This window comes from Lethenteron reissneri, chromosome 18 (assembly GCF_015708825.2).
Source record: "Lethenteron reissneri isolate LAM-NWPU_2019-01 chromosome 18, ASM1570882v1, whole genome shotgun sequence".
In the NCBI taxonomy this organism is placed as follows: Eukaryota; Metazoa; Chordata; class Hyperoartia; order Petromyzontiformes; family Petromyzontidae; genus Lethenteron; species Lethenteron reissneri.
In genome coordinates, this window is record NC_083796.1 from 3211532 (window position 1) to 3229211 (window position 17680).

At 57.1% G+C, this 17680-nt stretch overlaps 1 protein-coding gene across 1 annotated transcript in view; it reads right to left on the reverse strand.

The window, feature by feature from the left end:
• The window catches only part of LOC133343620 (histone-lysine N-methyltransferase ASH1L-like), a 77757-nt gene extending 61863 nt beyond the window's left edge, over positions 1-15894 (reverse strand). Inside the window, exons 1-2 of the mRNA XM_061553311.1 lie at positions 15860-15894; positions 9330-13870 (exon numbers count right to left, since the gene is read on the reverse strand). Of these exons, the coding sequence (XP_061409295.1) occupies positions 9330-13870; positions 15860-15894 (4576 nt within the window). The remainder of the gene's footprint in view (positions 1-9329; positions 13871-15859) is intronic.
• Between the last annotated feature and the right edge of the window lie 1786 nt (positions 15895-17680).

Here is a 17680-nt window from a genome sequence, read left to right on the forward strand (position 1 = left end):
AGGGTACGGGTATCGGGTACCCGATTGCGACCTCTGCTGGGCCGTGAGTTTGTATTGTGCCTTGCATTACTTCCAAGTCTGCCTTACCAAATAATAATGATCGTGTCCTTCAGTTTCCCATGAAAGCCTCGCTGGTCAAGAGGGTCCTGCGGCGGGATGTTTGGCCGATTCCATTCTTGCGTGATTGACAAAGGAGACTCGGTGTCTGATCCCCAGGCACTCGCCTGGTCAGATAAAGGCTAATGACTAACATTAGGTCTGTCGCCCAACAGCAATGGCCTCTCAGCAGGCAGAGGGAATGATATGTATCAGCTGGTCCGGCACGTCTTAGGGTCCCAGAAACACGCTGCTGATGAGGACGACGATGATTTTAGTGGTCCCCGTTGGTGGATAAAAAAAATATATATCCCGAAAAATGTTCGCTGCAGCCACAGCTTCATGCCCAATGCAAATCATAACAAAAGGAACCTGACCCACGACGCACAGAGGCTGCCTTCGTCGCAGACTGCTAAGTGGTCCTCTCCCCCGCTAGAAATGACGGTGTAAGCAATTTTCCCGACCCACCCCCAACAGCTCCCTGCACCCCCCCGCCGCCGACTTCCAAAGCCATCCCACCAGTCTGTGCAAACTAAATAAATGAACGTACGAGCAGCAGCAGCAGCAGGAATAAATGCATGACCAGAGGGCGGAGGCGGCCCGGCGGTTGCCATTTGGGAGCCCCTCGTGCGGGGTAGGAGGGCTGAAGGCCCGGGAGCGGAGCGGCGGGATTTACGGCGCGTGTGCAAATACCGCAGGCGACGACGCCGGGGGCTCGCGGCGTGGCAAAAAAGGGGACGGCGGGAGAGGCCGGTGCCCATGCCAAGTGTGTGAAACGCATCCCGTCGCGAACGCCCGGCCAAAGCTCCGCCAAATCGACGTTGCGGCGTGTTGTGGGGGAGGGACGCGGCGCGGACCGACACGCGCAGCCTGAGACGCTTTGCAACCTCATGCCTTAAATGTTAAGAATGGCCAAGGCGGTGGTGGCGGCGCTAACCGGCACGGCGAAGTATGGTCAAACACCCCCCCAATACCAGACAAGGTATGCGGGGAAGCCTTCATCCAGCAGTGGATTGAGTAATAGCTGCAAATTATTAATAACATTTTTATTCGATTTAATATACAGGACAGCGCCTCTGTGATGCGGTGGGACTGCACATTCCGCATCCAATTATCCGCGGGGTTATCCGCGAATTTAATCCGCACGCGCGGGGCATAAACGCAGGTAATTGCGGAAAATCGCCAGAATATGGTGCAAACATTCAGAGTTTCCATGGACCCCACAGCTTTCTGCGGATAATAGGGGCCACGGGCAATAGGGACATTGTTATGAGGGTTTCTCGTGTGGAGAGTGTGGAAGAGTGCGTACTGCGGATTCAGTTGAGTCCGGTGACCTTTGCTCAACCACGTGAGAGAGTTCACCGCCACGATAAGCCCGTGATTTTTGCGATTGTCGATGGGGCTCTGGTAGTGCATATTGAACCAAGCGAAACAGGGTGCCAATATTCAGTAATAAATAGCAGGAATGCAAACAACAAAAATAAGAGGAATGTGAAAGAGAAGCACATGAATGCATGCCCAAGTTCGAACTCCACTTACCGTGCCTCACATTATTATTAAACACATACACTCCGCCTTATCATCATTCACCAACTATGCTAAATGATATTAGGAAGCCACTAGACATATGCTCTTTTAAAACTACTGTAGATTGAAAACTCATTTCTTTACAACTGCTTTTGTATTCTTGGTTCTTTTGGTGAAAACCACAACAAGAAAATTTGAAAAAAGTGGCGGTTTTTTAAATTTTCTTGCTGTGGGTTTCACACCTGATGATGATTGCTTGTGTTGCAATCAAAACGTCGTGATAATTTGAGTGTTTTATTTTTATTTCTTTTATTATTTCCCTTCTACGTGACTTTACCGAAAGAACCAAGAATATGAATCCCTGCAGTCACGAAAGATTTAAATCGAAATTTAAATGCTTTTTGTGTTTAGTTTTTCGTCCATCCCCTGCACCTCCGATTAGCACGGTTGGCTACGTACGGTTGTGAAAGAAGTTCAATGTACAGCAACATACATGATGGATGAAGACCTCCACACGCGCTGGAAATCTCACAGTCCCCACGAAGCCACAATTAATCTCACTCTGGCGTGGGATCTAACATTATCAATGCAACCTTGGGGGGTGGTCATCCTCTCTCAGACACGTTCCCTCCTTTGGCTGCCACTTCATCACCAGTCTCGTCCATTGGCCGTCATCTCCATCTCGTGACATGCCCGGGCCCAGGTGTGCCGACTTTGCCGAACGGTCAATATACGATGCGTCTAACGTTCCTCTATCAATGTGCCTCTCCCTCTCTGTCTCTCAGTGTAATTCCAAGCATGTATCATCCCTCCCACTCCCCGGTGTTTCTGTGGATACGTATACCATGGAGATGGAGCGTTGAAACCATGTTGTGCACAGGCGCCGAGATGTGTTATTGCATTGCAGGACCATGAGAAATGGCTACGGGTTTGGAGGCCTTCATCCAACAGCGGGTTGACCACTGCTGATAATTATGAAGTGACACGCTATGTGTGTGTTTAATATGGGGGAGCAGTCATGCAGTGGTCAGCGCACTGCGCTACGAACCCAGACACCTGAGTATGCTTCCTGCTCGCAGCATCGGTGACGAATATCTGAACCGGTGCCTGGTGCAGTGTGTAAACATCACCATTGGGGAGACAAAGGCGGCCGGGCGTGGTGGCGGCCACCCACCCTCCTCATGTGCCATGCCGGCTTTCATAGGTGCTCACTACGAGCACTTGTCCCAACAGTCTGCTAAACGCTACAACGGGGGATCATCGTCTTTGTGTTTTAAATGCACACAAGTACTGGGGCATGGTTGTTTTTACCGAGCCATTAGCAAAGACAGTGGGCACAGAGGGCACACTCTCTCAGAGACAGCAACACCTCATCAAGTTTAAATTTAGACCCTGCCAGCAGCTTGCATGCGCCTCCACTCGCCAAATAATCTCATAACGCCGGCATTAAAGATAGAAGCTGGATTCGTTCAGAGTTCATGCGTGCAGCCATCTGTGCGCAGGTTACAAGCAGAGAGACGCCAAATGCCCTCGCGCTCGCCGCACTACCCACGGAGAGACGTGGCGACACAACGGCTCGTCGAAAATAAATCACTTTTTCTGCATACGATACGTGCCACGAGCAGTGCGTTTTAACATCGAACTGTTTGCAACTCATATGTGTCACCCGGCGATGACAGGAGAAGGCAAAGCGAGAGCAGCGGAAACGGGGCCAGGCGTCTCGCTCGGGAACGCCCTCGACGGGGTTTGTCCATCCCGGATAGTCTGCCTCAATGGCTGTCTTCGGACCCGCAGATAAGACACTGATGGAAGACGATCATCCTCGATCATCCTCGATCATCCTCGACGGCGAGGGATCACCGATGATGTGGGTGAATAACACTGACAAAACAAAATGAGCAGCAATACAAATGGGGCAGTAGAAAGGAGTCAAAAGGAATACCCAAATAAATAACACGTGACCAATTGCATGGGACCTCCTTTGCCAGCACCCAAATATGAGAACAGGTTTTCCCCTCTGGTCTTTTGGCGTCCTCGGGTCTAACACCGTTTGAGACTAGGCTCCAAAGAAAGCTGTCTCTGGTGTGGACCAATCAGTTTCAAAGACAATGCATATATTATCAGAGAATGTTTTTTGTTTGCATTCTGACCACAAGCATTGTGGTTAATGCAAACATGATTCCTTGTAAAAGGTTTCAGTTTGGTGTTTTAACATCTTAACACCTGTTTTTGTTGCCAGATAAAAGGGGAAAACCTATTCTCACATGACCAATTGTTAAATAGAACGGTGACAATATCATTGAATCGCTGCGGAGGTGAAACGTCCCAGGTCGAGTCCGCCACCGTTGTTTGATGGCGATCCGGGCAAACAAGTCGTGACATCGGGATGCAAGCTCAGACTCGCGCCCGTCGCTCTCCTTCTCAAGGGCCACGAGACGGCTTCCGTGCACACGCTCCGTCGCGTAACGTAACTTCCAAGGAAATGTCAGAATGTCTAGATCTGAAAAAGGGCCATTGCCTGAAACGTAAGCTCACTACTCTACACTACACTAGAAACGATTTAGCTCTGTACCTCCATATCTGTGCCACCAAATTAATCTGTGGAAATATCCCATGATATGGGCTCCCCCGATTTTTCACATTATCCGGGCTTAGTCACGGACGAGAAGTCACAGAAGCGCCCTTTTTGGAAGCACCGAACTCGTAGGTTATTTTCGTGGTTATCCACAGATGAGAGGAGCGAGCCGGCATTTGCCGCAGACGTATCCTACAACCCGTGCCTACCTGCGAATAGTCGCGTGGATAACAGATGTAAATCTTTGCGGGGGAAAAACGAGGCTCTACCAATAGCACTACCCAACATGAGCACGGACAAGAGAAGTTGAATCGTTTACATATGTCATCATCATCGTCATCATCATCATCAGCAGCATCAATAGTCTATCCACTGCTGGACGAAAGAACCCTCAAGCTGCCTCCTGCTAATTTCAATGCTCCATCTCCATGGTGGACACAAACTCAGGCGCAATTCCCTTCTTTGGCTGTTACTCCGCCGTGACTCCTCCAAGCCAAGCCCGCTCTTCTTTATCGTAAACAAGCAAATATCTTTGAATAGGCGAGTGTGCAGATAATGGTCTACAGTAAGTGCGTTGTAAACAGACGCAGTATGTTCACTCTCTCCATGCATCGCATACGTACGTGCTACATAATATTAGATTATCCTGACTTAAAAGTGCGTGCTGCAGTGTAGTGGCCAGCTACAGGGGCCAGCGGGCATCAGAAGGCAAGAGCGCTGATCTCCAGCCAAGCCGTCGCACGCTCCTGGCAATTTTAATTCCTTTACCGTATGAGTCGATGGAAAATTCCATCTGTGGTTAGCAGTGACAGCACGCACACCGCTCGCTCTCCGAGCTGGGTCACCGACCGACCCAGAGAGGAGGAGGAGAGGGATAAACAACGACCAATCACGCGGCGCCCACAAGCAATCTAGTGGCGGGTCAAATGAGCATGTGCACAAATCATTCGCTCGCCAGTACGCTCGCTCCTTCCCCCATTCACTCACTCGCTCTGTTCTCTTATCCACTCGCTCATTCACTTGCTCCCTATCTCATTAATTTGCTCGCTCATTGGTCTCTTGCTCATGAATTAATTAGTCCATTAATGAATTAATTTGTTCAGTCCTTTGCGCACATGCTTCCTCGTTCGTGAACTCCATCATTCATTCATTCCTGCATGCATTTTTGTGCTCATTCATTTTTTTACTCATTCGTGTTCAATAGTTTGCTCACTCGTTCACTCACTCCCTCATTCATTTGCTCCACTAATTTATTTATAAGTGCCCACTTTCATTCACTCATTTATTAATATCCTACCTCATGCATGCTTTCATTCGCTAACACATTCACCCTTTCATAAGTAAATTAATTTGCTCATTTAATCCTTACATTTGCTCCGACGGTTATTCACTCGTTCATTCATTCCCTCAGTTGCTCACTTTTCTCCATAACTCATTCGCTCCCTCAAATGTATCTCTTCCCCAATCAGTCCTTTTATTTGGCCCACTTCATTCGTCCGTTGGATGCGGTTCTGACGATTGGTCTTCTCTGGGTTGCTTTTGACAGCGGCCAATAGTTCAGTCCCTGAGGGCCCACCGTGCATACATCGGGAGGAGCCACATCAATTCGTCGCAACGTCGGCGCACACTTCTCACAGACAAAATGCAGTTGAATCGTGTTGCCCATTTGTGTCTGACGAAAAATACACTTTTATTTACCCGTGGGGAAAATAAAAAAATATCTCAATGGGTATCGAGAATCATTTGCGGGAGGCTCCCGCCGCGTTTTCCGTGACGTTTGGCCAATTCTGTCGTACGCCAAGCCAACGATGTTTGCAAAGTCACATTTATTTATCCTACAATACCGCCAAATTTTTAGAAAAATGCCTCATTAAAATGCGACATGCTGCTCGCGTTCCTTGAACCTGTGATGATGGTCATTGTTACCGTCATTACCATCACCATGCTCAACAATGCTATCGTCATCATCCTAACCTATTACCATATAAGAGCTCCTTCTCCAGCCAGCACCTGGCTCGAATCAGCTCCCACTGGTTGCTGTCAATTCGACATTCTCCTGCAAGGTCATGTCAAGGTAACTGGAGAATTTCATTTTCAAATCCACATTTACAAAACGCACTGTTTGTTTGCCTGCCCAGTTCTACCTTCATTCTTTTTTGTTGTTGTTGGATACAACCTCTTTGATCTTTACCTGCGTATCGATAGTAAAATGTTCATGCGCAATTGAATTGTGGGACTGTGTGCTATCTTGGTGTGGTGTGGGACTGTTTTTGTTGCTGTTGTTGTGACGCCTAGCCCAAGCTTGCATTTGGCACTGAAATATTGGCAGCAATTTATGTACTTAATTTTTCTATTATCTGTTGTTGTAAATGTTGCTGACCCCGTGCCCCTACCGGGAATCTGTGAAAAAAAGAGCTTCATAGCTCATCGGATTCCTCCTCCAGTCTAAATAAAATATTTTTATTCTGATCTAGTTTGACGTGACCCAAGGGGAACCTCCTCTTGTGTGATCCCCATCGCCGGCGAGCGACGCTGGCTCGGGCGCGCTCCGCCTCGCTCGCCCGACCGCTCTGCTAAGAGCCGTCCGGTCTGCCCTGACCTCTCAGGCTCTCACGGAGTCCATCTGCTCGCCAAGTCGCGACTTGGATGGCGAAAAAATCAAATCTGAAGAAATTCATGGCCGCGAGGGGGGACGGCCAATCGGTTTTCCTTCCCCCCTCACGGACCCTCGAGGTGTCGAGCTTTATTTGCAACAAAGGACGCAGCCAAATGAATAAAAATGCGGGGGTCTTTTTTTTCTTTCCCCAAGTCGCCCTGCGCCGCGACTTTCTTGTTTTCGCAGCTGCCGTCTCGCCGCGTAAATTTATCAGCTGCTTTTTTCAAACTGCTTTTTCAAGCCGCGGCGATCGCTATTCCGCATTCACGAGCTCTGCAGCTGCGAAAGGACTGAACGTGTCTCTTCATAACGCTTAGCAGAAACAGCCGCATGAGAGCACTTGAGCAAAGAAATATCATTTTTTTAAATTGCGTGCATCAGACATTTTTTATAAATGAAAAATAAATAATCGACGCCAATAATAGTAACACCAGAGTGTACCTTTCCATTATTAGACATTTTCCTTCACACGATCCCTCCAATAAACACGTCAGAGACGACAGCGACAGCAGCAGCCTTCTCATCTCTCACTAATAAACGCTGCCTGTCAGGGTGCGGCTTGTTGCACGGACCAACAAAAGGCAAAAAAAAAACCCCGACAGATCCGCTCTAATCTGCAGGAAAATCCCTCTCCTACCTTACAGGGACCTCCCAAGGACATGCACCCCCATAAACGCAGCTGCCAGAGTTTATTAACTGGGTGAGAAAAAACAAATTGGGCGCAGAGCAGATTATTGGCCCTAATCTCTTATCGCTCGCTGCGGTTTTATCGGCGGCGGGGCATGCCCACGTTTTCACTGCGGAGGAACAAACCTCGCCCGACCCATAGAGGTGGTGGCCACAAAACACCGAATGACCGCTACGAGGGCTGCATTGTCATTGTTCAGCCTGCGCCAAGGCCCACGGTACAATGGGGGGGGGGGGGGGGGGTGTCTCGCGAACACAACGTGCGGCTGGTTCCGTGCGAAACAAAAAGAAAAACACAACCCCCACCACCCTCCCCTCCTGGCCTCCGCCAGGCCACATCGTCTTTTGTGCCCCCCCCGCACCCCGATTTCGCCGGGAGTCAATTTGATTCATGAAAGAACGCGTACCCTTGTCGCACCATCAATTCCACTTTGGAAGCGTGTCATAAACCATCGCATCCCGCAGCAATACCGCCGCGGCAGTTTACTCCGCTTGCTCGCGGGGGACCCCGGGGCCCCCACGGCGAATAACAGTGACCACGTGGAGACTTGAAAAAAAAATCTCCCGCGTATTTAATGGGGAGCGACATCAATTTGGCACGCTGCCCGCGGTAAAAAAAAATACGTCACCCCCCCCGCCCCCCACACACCGCCAACCAAATCGGTGTCAATCGGCGAACGGCACCTAACAGGCGCGACACCACCTGTGTCGCTACGGCGGGGTTATCGAGCGACACAGGGGGGTGGTGGGGGGAGGGTCGCGGGTGTCCAGACACCCCCCAAAGTGGTTATACATGGCCACGGGTCACCCTCACTAACCTTTGGACAAATACATGGTAATTTGAAAGTGCATTTTTTCGCTTTTCTTCGACAAACGCCGATCGATTATCTGATTTTGTTACCGAACAGAGGCTCTGCGCACAGTAGCACACGATCGGTGGCAGGTTCAGTACCGGGTCACGGACGCAATCAGTAACCGAACCAACAACCGGGAAGCATTCCCAAGAAGGGCGCCGCCAGCTTTCGAAGCGCGGCTGTGCCCCTGTGGAGGGGACCGGGTTGTTACGGTGGGGCTGGAGTATGGGGAGGACTGAACCATCCAGCGGTTGTCCCTTGAGGCCTAGGTGGCACAGAACATCGCCCGCTCCCACCCCCCGCATGACGGCTCAACACCGGGGGGTTCCTCGGGAGAGCCATTGCCGTCGGGTCTCGGCGTCGGCCGATTTCCCACGCCAGGACAAAAAACCACTCTGCACGGCTGCACGGTCGACGGCCGAGGGCGTGCGTTACCGCTCCGCCGAGCGAGGAGGCGAACTTGATCCACAGTACGGTTCAAGTGTCAGTGGGCAACCGCAGTTGACAGTGACGCCACCAAACCTTAAATCAAAGACGCTGGCAGTAGTACTGGTGTCACTACGCGGAGAGTTTTGAATAATGTAAGAACAACTGACAAAGAGTGGTTTTGTCACTTCAACGAGTGCATGAGGAGGCCCTCATCTCCCGTTTACAGCTTGGAGCTTGAAGACGAGACTTTGCGTCGAACAACTACTGTCGACCTCCCCGCAATGCGGTACTCGTTTCTATCAAACCTGGAGAACGTGAAGCCCATGAGTTGCTCGCTCGAACCACCAAACCACCCGGCTGAATCTGATCAGCACGTCGGACTGAACCAGCAACCTCCGGATTGCAAGCGCAGTGGCGAAAACCACAGCGCCCCCATACAGAAGCTGCTACGAATGTCGAGAAGCATAAACCTAGAGATGGCGTCATGCCGTGTAGTGTCCCTCACCTGTGGTCGCGTCTTGGCCGGGTCGACAGCACCGGCTCCACTGCCTCCAGTCTCTCCTGGGCGATGCTCCCCGGCCCCACGGTGGCACCCGCGCCACGCCGTCCTTTCCGATTACCGCTCTCACCTCCTCCTCCTCTTCCTCCTCCTCCTCTTCTTCCTCCTCTTCCTCCTCTTCCTCCTCATGCTCGTCAACCTCCTCTTCCTCTTCCTGCTCCTCCCGCTCCTCCTGCTCCTCCTGTTGCTCCTCGGCACCGAACCCCAGGCCGGGCGGCTCAGCCCGCGCGCTGCTCTGCAGGGCGCTCGCAAACAGGTTCTCGTATTTGCCATGAGAGTCTCTGCGGCTCACCGTTCCTCCTCCTCCTACACCGGCGGTGGTGGTGGCTGCGTACTTGCGCACACATTCGCCGATGGACGGCGCATCCACCGCACCGCCAAAGAACGACGGGCTCCGCTCAAACGGCCGTCTCAGAAACTCGACATCAGAAGTGCTGCTGCCCTTTCTCCGGCCCAGGACTGCAATTTTATTCTGCTCCAGGGTCCTCCACTGCCAGCTCCCTAAGCCCATCGATAAACGACTGAGCGGATGTTGTTGCTGCTGCTGTAGAGGTTGCGGCGGCTGCTGGTGTAGCTGCCGCTCGCCGAACTCGCCACCGCCCTGGAGTTGTCTCCGCTTCTTCTGCGCCAGCCGCTCGTCACGATGCATCCATTGGAAGGAGACCGCCTGGGCGCCAGCCTTGCCGCCGCAGCAGCGTGGCGACAGGGGCGAGGCTCCGGCTCCCGCCGGCTCCGCCGAGCAACCGCGCTCCTTCTGCTGCTTTCGGCCGCCACCCTCTGCCGTCGCGGCCGCCACTGCCGTTGGCGCCGTTGCCGTCGCTGCCGCGACCACCTGGCAGTGGACGGACGTCGCCGAAGGTGCCCACGAGTGGTGGGCTTGCGAAGGGTACCGCCCGTAGTAGCCAAAGTTGAGGTTGCTGGCGGTGAGGGTGGACGGGGCGTAGCGTAGCCCGAAGGTCGAACGGTACTGCTCGCCCAGGCACCGGTAGCCCGGGGAGAGCTGCGACTGCTCGCCGTACTTCTGTCCCCGGGATGCCGACCGGCCCTTCTTGCTCCTGGCCCTGTGCTCGCCCGCCGAGCGAGGGCCGCCACCGACGCCACCGCCGCCCCCGCTCAGGGCGTCGTGCATGCAGGGCAGCTGTCCGGGTGACCCGCCAAAGTTCAGGCGGAACAAGCTGGGCAGCAGGTCCCTGGCGGCACGCGGGGGGTGCTGCCTGCAGCTCACGCGGCACTCGCCGAGCTTCGAGACGACCTCTTCCAGCTCGGCGGCGAAGTCCGCATCGCGGTGCCTGCCGCGCTTTAGCTGCATCAGCCGCCGCTTGCGCTTGTGCCGCTGCTTGCGGGCGGCCGAGCGGCAACCCGGCCGGCACGACGGCGACGCGATGAGCGCCGGGCCCTCCGAGGACGACGCCACCGACCCACGGTCGAACGAGAAGCGCCGCGGCCCGAGCTGGCAAAGCTTCTCGGCGCGCTCTGATGTGCTGGTGTTGTCCGTGGCGATGCCGCTGTCGCTGGGGCTGGCCTCCTCGCTCGCCGGGGACGGCATCGTTTCGGAGAAGCGCGACGGCGAGCGCGTCGGGTAGGCCGGCTGCGGTGAGAACTTGAGGCCGGCGCTCTGCGCGCCCTGCTTGAGCATCGCCTTGGTGGCGATCGGCCTCCGTTGCACGTGCAGCTGCTGGTGGGCCTGCGGCTGCACCGCGGGACCGCCACGGCCGTATTCCTTGCCGCCCGCGCCGCACGTGCCGGGACTCGAAGATTGCGACATTGACGGCGGCAGCAGCGGCGGCGGGGGTGGCGGTGGAGGTGGGCGGACGGCGGGCGAGAGCAATGGAGGGGGCGGCCCCGACGGCCCGCGCTGAAAGGCAACGGGAAAGCCGAGGCCGTACGAGGCCTGGAACAGGTTGCGGCCAGAGAAGGCGCCGGAGGACGGCTGTGGCGGATCCGCCTTGGGCTTGCGACCCCTCTTCTTGCCCACGTAAATGGTACCGCGCTTGCTCACGTGGATCTGCTGGCACTGCCGGGCGCCGACCGGGGCGGCGATGGGGCACGGTTTCTTGCTGACCTCGCCCAACCTCACCTTCGACTTTCCCCTCTTGGCCTTGCCCGAGCTCGACAGAATCTGATTGAGGATTTTCTTCCTCTTGAGCGTTTTCATTTTGTTAATTTTCGTCAGCACGGTGCGATTGTGCAGCAGCTCGCCGAGCGCCTCGCCCTGGCCACCTCCCGCCTTCTGCCGAGCCACCTTCTTGTGACACCCGTCGGCTGGCGCCGCCTTCAGTTTGAACCCCGCCATCAGCGGGGCGCACGCCATCACCGCCGCCGGAGCGCCCGCGTCGCACACGGACAGCTTCCTGGGCCGGCCGGGGCCCCTCTTGACGGGGACCCTCACCGTGAGGCCCGCCGTGTTGGAGTAGAGGGGGCCGCCGAGGGCCAGGGTGTCGTAGGGCTGCAGGATCACCTCCCGCTCGGGTGCCGCTTTGGATTTGGGCGACGACGGCGGCCAGTCCGACGCGGCGCTCTCGTCCGAGGGGGCCTTCTTTAAGTGCTTCGTTTGCGGGCGGCCCCTCTTTGGCTTGCAGAGTTGGTGGCTGCCGCTGAACGTGCCCTGCAGCAGGTCCTTCACTTTGCTCTTCCCGAAGACGGACCTCGCCGCTTTGTTCTTCATCCCCATGAATAAAGTGCTTCTCCCCACCTTCTGCTTGAATGGCAGCAGCTCATGGCCGACTCGCTTGAGCTTCGGCTTCATTGCCTTGCTCTCGGGCCACGCGTCGTCTTCCTCCTCCTCGTCCTCCTCGTCGTCCTCCTCCTCCTCCTCGTCGTCATCGTCGTCTTCATCGTCGTCGTCGCCGGCTACGGAAGAGGCCGCCGCGGCGGCAGCAGCGGCGGCGGCGCGGTCGAGGGCCGCCGGCTTCCCGTGCGCCGCCACCGCCACCACCGCCGCGGCACCGCCCCGGCACCGCCCGCTGCTCCTGCGGTGCGCGTCCACCTCGTGCACCGGCGTCAGCACGGGTGGCTCCAGCGGGCGGTTGTCGGATGCATCGCGGCCGGCCTCCGTCTCGATCACCGTCAGCTTTGGCGGTTTGCCCTTTTTCCGCTTGGCCACGCAGCCCGAGTCGTGGGGGTCCGGTTCCGAGGCCTCGGCGCTCAGCTGCGTGGCGGAGGCCGACGGCTGGCTCTCCATCGGCGAGCCGCACGCCCACGACGGGGAGGAGCCCACGGCAGGGCTGTTGGCGCTGGGCAGGGAGCCGCTGCACGCCGCGCGGCGCGTGTCCCGGGCCGACTCGGCCTCCCCGCCCAGCATCGACGACACCTGCGACTCGCCCAGCGGCGAGTACGAGCGCGGGCCGTCCACGCGCGCCGCCTTCGAGAAGCCGAACGGCGCGAGGCCGTCCTTCGGCGGCGTGTCGTCCTCCTCGTACGGCATCTCCGCGTACTTCCCGTACGCGAAGCCGGCGGCCGAGGCACCAGTGGCGCCGTCCGGCCCGGGCGCGTCCTCGGAAGCCGCGTCCTCGGCGGGCTCCGCCACCGTCGCGCCGTCGGTGCCGCCGTCGCCGTCGTCCTCATCGGCGTCGTCCAGGCGAGCGGGGCATGCCGCACCTCTGGGAAAATCGTCTGCAGAGCACGGTGCCGGCGGCGGGGGTGGCGGTGCGCACACCGCCGCGAGTTTCGTGGCGAGCCCGTCCTCGCCAATGCCGCCACCCTCCGCCAACGGGCCGTCCATCCCGACCCCGGGCTCGTCCTGCACGTCCCTTTCTGGCTTTTGGAACGCCGCCGCCACCACACGCTCCAAGCTCTTCGACTGCCCCATTTCGGCGCGCAGGTCCTCGATGCTGCGCAGGCTCAGCTCGATCTTGCCGTCGCTGTCGAAGTCGCTGTCCTCCTCGTCCAGCGACTCGGACATCATCTCGCGGTAGGCCCTGCTGTGGAAGCCGTTGTTGATGATGTCCGCGTTCAGCTCCACCGCATCCAGCTTGTCGTCGGCCGACGCGGCGTCGTGCAGCCCCACGAGCGACTCGATGGGATCCATGCCCGGCAGGGTGTCGGCGTCGCCCGCCCGGTACGCCGCCGCGGCGATGTCGGCCAGACCGCCGTCCGCGAGGTACGAGGCCATCATCGCGTCATCCCCGTGGCCCGCGCACGGCGACGCGCCCGGCGACGGGACCCCTTGGGGCGAGGCCCGTGCCCCGAAGCCGGGGAGGAGATCGGCATCGTGGTAGAAGGCACTGCCGGGCTCCTTCCAGCCGAGCGCCGCGGGCTCTGCCACTCCCGAAGCTTCCACGGCGTCTGCGGACTGCGGCGTCACAAGGCACTCGATTTGCGAGATGTGCGTCTCCGATGCGGTGGCGGTAGTGGTGGCGGTGGTGGTCGCGGCCACCGCCGCTGCTGCTGCCGCCGCCGCCTTCGCTTCTGCGAAACCGCGGGGCTCCTCCGAGGCTCTGTGGGAAACGGCTCTCTCCTCCGCTTGTTTTTGCAACTTGATCCTGACTCTATTAACGGACAGGGGGGTGGGTGGTGGGGAGTGTAAAGAGAGGGAGAGAGCAGGAGAGAGGGATACAGCGGGAGGAGAGGGCAAAAAAGAGACGTTAGAGCGAGAGTACGTCTGCATTTCGCTTGTCAGCTACACACTGTGAAACCGCACGGTAAGAACAGCTACTTCGCTCCTTTATTTAAGAGACTCGCAAAGCTTTGTATCCCTGAAAGCTCTTAAAAGACCATCATCTCGGAGCCAAGGTGAATTGCGTCGTGGTTTTTTTCTTCTCCTCCCCGGCCGAATTGCGGCCAAGGGAAACAAAGGGGACTGTTAGATCGTGCCAATGAGACATCGTTAAAATTCCATCCCGCCCTTCGGCGTGGCCGCGAAACCGATCCAAACAGATTTTCACACCAGTGCCGCCCTCATTTTGCAGACGTGTACAACCCGACGCGAGAATCGAGCACCGCGCGACAGGTTTGCTCTTTTGCAAGGCGGGGCTGGGGGCGCGGTGACAACGATTAAATGCCCCTCAACTGCCCCCCCTGCCCCCACCAATGGCAATTCGATACATTTTCTGTGATTCAGGTCTATGATTCCGTTCAAGAAATCGATTGTTTTTTTGTTGTATTATTTTCGACGTTTGTATTGGGGGTTGTTGTTGTTGTTTCATCGGTCTCCCTTGCACGGCCATGCACTGTACGCAGCATCGCCAGAAATGTAACATCCGTGGCGCCGTACGCACGCAGTTTACGCGGGCGGGAAAAACACGGACTGTTGAGAACGTGACCGTAAATACGTATCGCGAGTCCCAATCGATGAACCCCACGTATCGCGAGTCCCAATCGATGAACCCCACGCGTCGTTAAACCCCTTAATAACAATTACATAATCGGCGAACTGCACCGCCTGCCTTCGTGCCCCCCCCCCGCCCATAGGGCGCGTTTACGCTGGGTGCGCAGTGACAGCTGCCTCGCGTTAAAGGTTTCACAAAGTGCCCAGGTGCACCTCTTGGGCCCTAAGTGAACTAAACAGATCGGCTGATTGAGAATATTACGGCGGCGGTTAAACATTCCGAGGGCTTATAATTAGCCTGACGCTCCGAGTTGTGAAATGGCATTTCAGCCAAAAGGTTAATAAGGTCCTTTGAACTATCGTGTGTCGCTCCGCTCCTCGCGAGGCCGAGAGGGCCCCAATAATTTGCGGGCTGAGCGAGGGCGCGCTCTGGCCACGGGGAATGCGGAGCGCAGAGAGCGTGGAGATTACGAAAAAACTACGCAGAATGTTAATGAGGAAACTTAGCCGCTTCCCCTTCAGTAAGCGGCCGGTTAATGAGACGCAGATTTGGCCAGTATCCCGCTAGCTTTGCGCCGCAAGATGCCAGCGGAGTGTGCGGAAAGCCACAAGCTCAACTCTGCCTTAGGGCTGAGCAAAAACAGCCTCCACATGACTTCACGGCAACTTCTTATTTGCGGGGGGGGAGTAAAAAAAAACGCGGGCCTTGTTTTCGTTGCCTGCGAGGTCGACGCTCTGCGTGCCGGCGGGCGCGCGGCGGCGAGCGATGCCCTCCCCTGGACTCTCCGGTTAAATTCGCCGCTGTCAACGAGCTGCGCCCATCGGCGGCACGCGCGGCGTCGCAAAAGCGCGCCAGATATCGCTATTGCTACGATTACGATGGTTCGCCGTACGTTCGTGCGTGCTCTATTTGAACGCGTAGTCATCACGCACTGTATATATATACGTGTGACGACTAACATATCGGCGCAAAGGGGGGGGGGCAGACTCATGAGAGTCCAGGATTCATAGGGTTCAGGGTTACTGTCTGAGGGTCTAAAAGCCTGAGGCACATTAAGGGTCTTTAGTGTTCAATGCCAATGACCGTGTCTCCCGGGGGCATGCTCAAAGAGTCGCAATGCATGTAGGAACCCATGCAGTATCATTTTGTCAGGCTCACACGTATCCACGTTGGTTCTCACAGCATGGCCAACGATGCCACACCGCTCACCCAAACTTCTTCAAGTGTGGGCCGTACGTCACCATGTGACTTGGCGCTCTTCAGCTGTGGAAATGCGCGGCTTGTTTACTTCGAGTCTCATTTTCCCAGAACGAGCCAATTTATTTCTCCTCAGAGGTCCAGCCAATCCTGATCGCCTATATACATACGTACGAATATATATTTTGGAGGTTGACCTGGACTTGACCCATGATCTCAGCGGTGCTGACTCAGTGCTCTAGACCCGGCCATTATGAGCCCCGTGGGAGACGCCCATCCTCATCCCACTCTTGTGTCTTAAACGCGTTTGACGTTCGGGGCACTGTGCGGTTTAATAGACGGCACCGCGGTAATGCGATACAAGACATTCTGATGGAAGGTGCAATCAATAGCCACGGCACGCGTCAACAAATTGACTGCAGTATCATTTGACGTAAATACAGATCGCGTTTTAAACTACATACAACCACATAGGCACTAGGGTTGTAGCTATGCATTGATTAAAGCAAATTCTCATACGATGCAAGCATAGAATCACGTGTGCAAGGATCGATTATCTTCCTTCTATTGGATGTTCTATCTCAGTGCCTCGCAAACTGGTGTACCGCGATCGGCACACTGGTGCGGTGCGGAAAAAGTCCCCGATGTGCTGTGATATTTTCAGAAAGAACATAATTGTTCGCGAGCCGGGACGGGCGAACTCTCCTTGCAGTTCAGTGGCCGATCCAGCTCCCAGCTCCCAGCTCCCCCAGCAGCTCCCAGCTCCCAGCCCCCCCAGCTCCCAGCCCCCCCAGCTCCCAGCCCCCAGCTCCCCCAACTCCCAGCTCCCAGCCCTCCAGCTCCCAGCCCCCCAGCTCCCAGCCCTCAGCTCCCAGCTCCCAGCCCCCCCCCAGCTCCTAGCTCCCAGCTCCCCCAACTCCCCCAGGCCCCAGCTCCCCCAGCTCCCCCAGCCCCCCAGCTCCCCCAGCTCTCCCAGCTGCCAACCCCCAGCTCCCAGCTCCCAGCCCCCAGCTCCCAGCCCCCCAGCTCCCAGCTCCCAGATCCCAGCTCCCAGCTCCCAGCTCCCCCAACTCCCCCAGCTCCCAGCCCCCCAGCTCCCAGCTCCCCCAGCTCCCAGCTCCCCCAACTCCCCCAACTCCCCCAGCCCCCAGCTCCCCCAGCTCCCCCAGCTCCCCCAGCTGCCAACCCCCAGCTCCCAGCTCCCAGCCCCCAGCTCCCAGCCCCCCAGCTCCCAGCTCCCAGATCCCAGCTCCCAGCTCCCCCAACTCCCACAACTCCCCCAACTCCCAGCCACCCCAGCTCCCAGCCCCCCCAGCTCCCAGCCCCCCCAGCTCCCAGCTCCCCCAGGTCCCCCAGCTCCCCCAGGTTCCCCAGGTCCCCCAGCTCCCCCAGGTCCCAGCTCCCAGCCCCCCCAGCTCCCAGCCCCCCCAGCTCCCAGCCCCCCCAACTCCTAGCCCCCCCAGCTCCCAGCCCCCCCAACTCCCAGCCCCCCCAGCTCCCAGCTCCCCCAGGTTCCCCAGCTCCCAGCCCCCCCAGCTCCCAGCTCCCCCAGCTCCCAGCTCCCCCAACTCCCAGCCCCCCCAACTCCCAGCCCCCCCAGCTCCCAGCCCCCCCAGCTCCCAGCCCCCCCAGCTCCCAGCTCCCCCAGGGTCCCCAGGTCCCCCAGCTCCCCCAGGTCCCAGCTCCCCCAGCTCCCAGCTCCCCCAACTCCCAGCACTCCCCAGCTCCCAGCCCCCCCAGCTCCCAGCCCCCCCAGCTCCCAGCCCCCCCAGCTCCCAGCTCCCCCAGGGTCCCCAGGTCCCCCAGGTCCCAGCTCCCCCAGCTCTCCCAGCT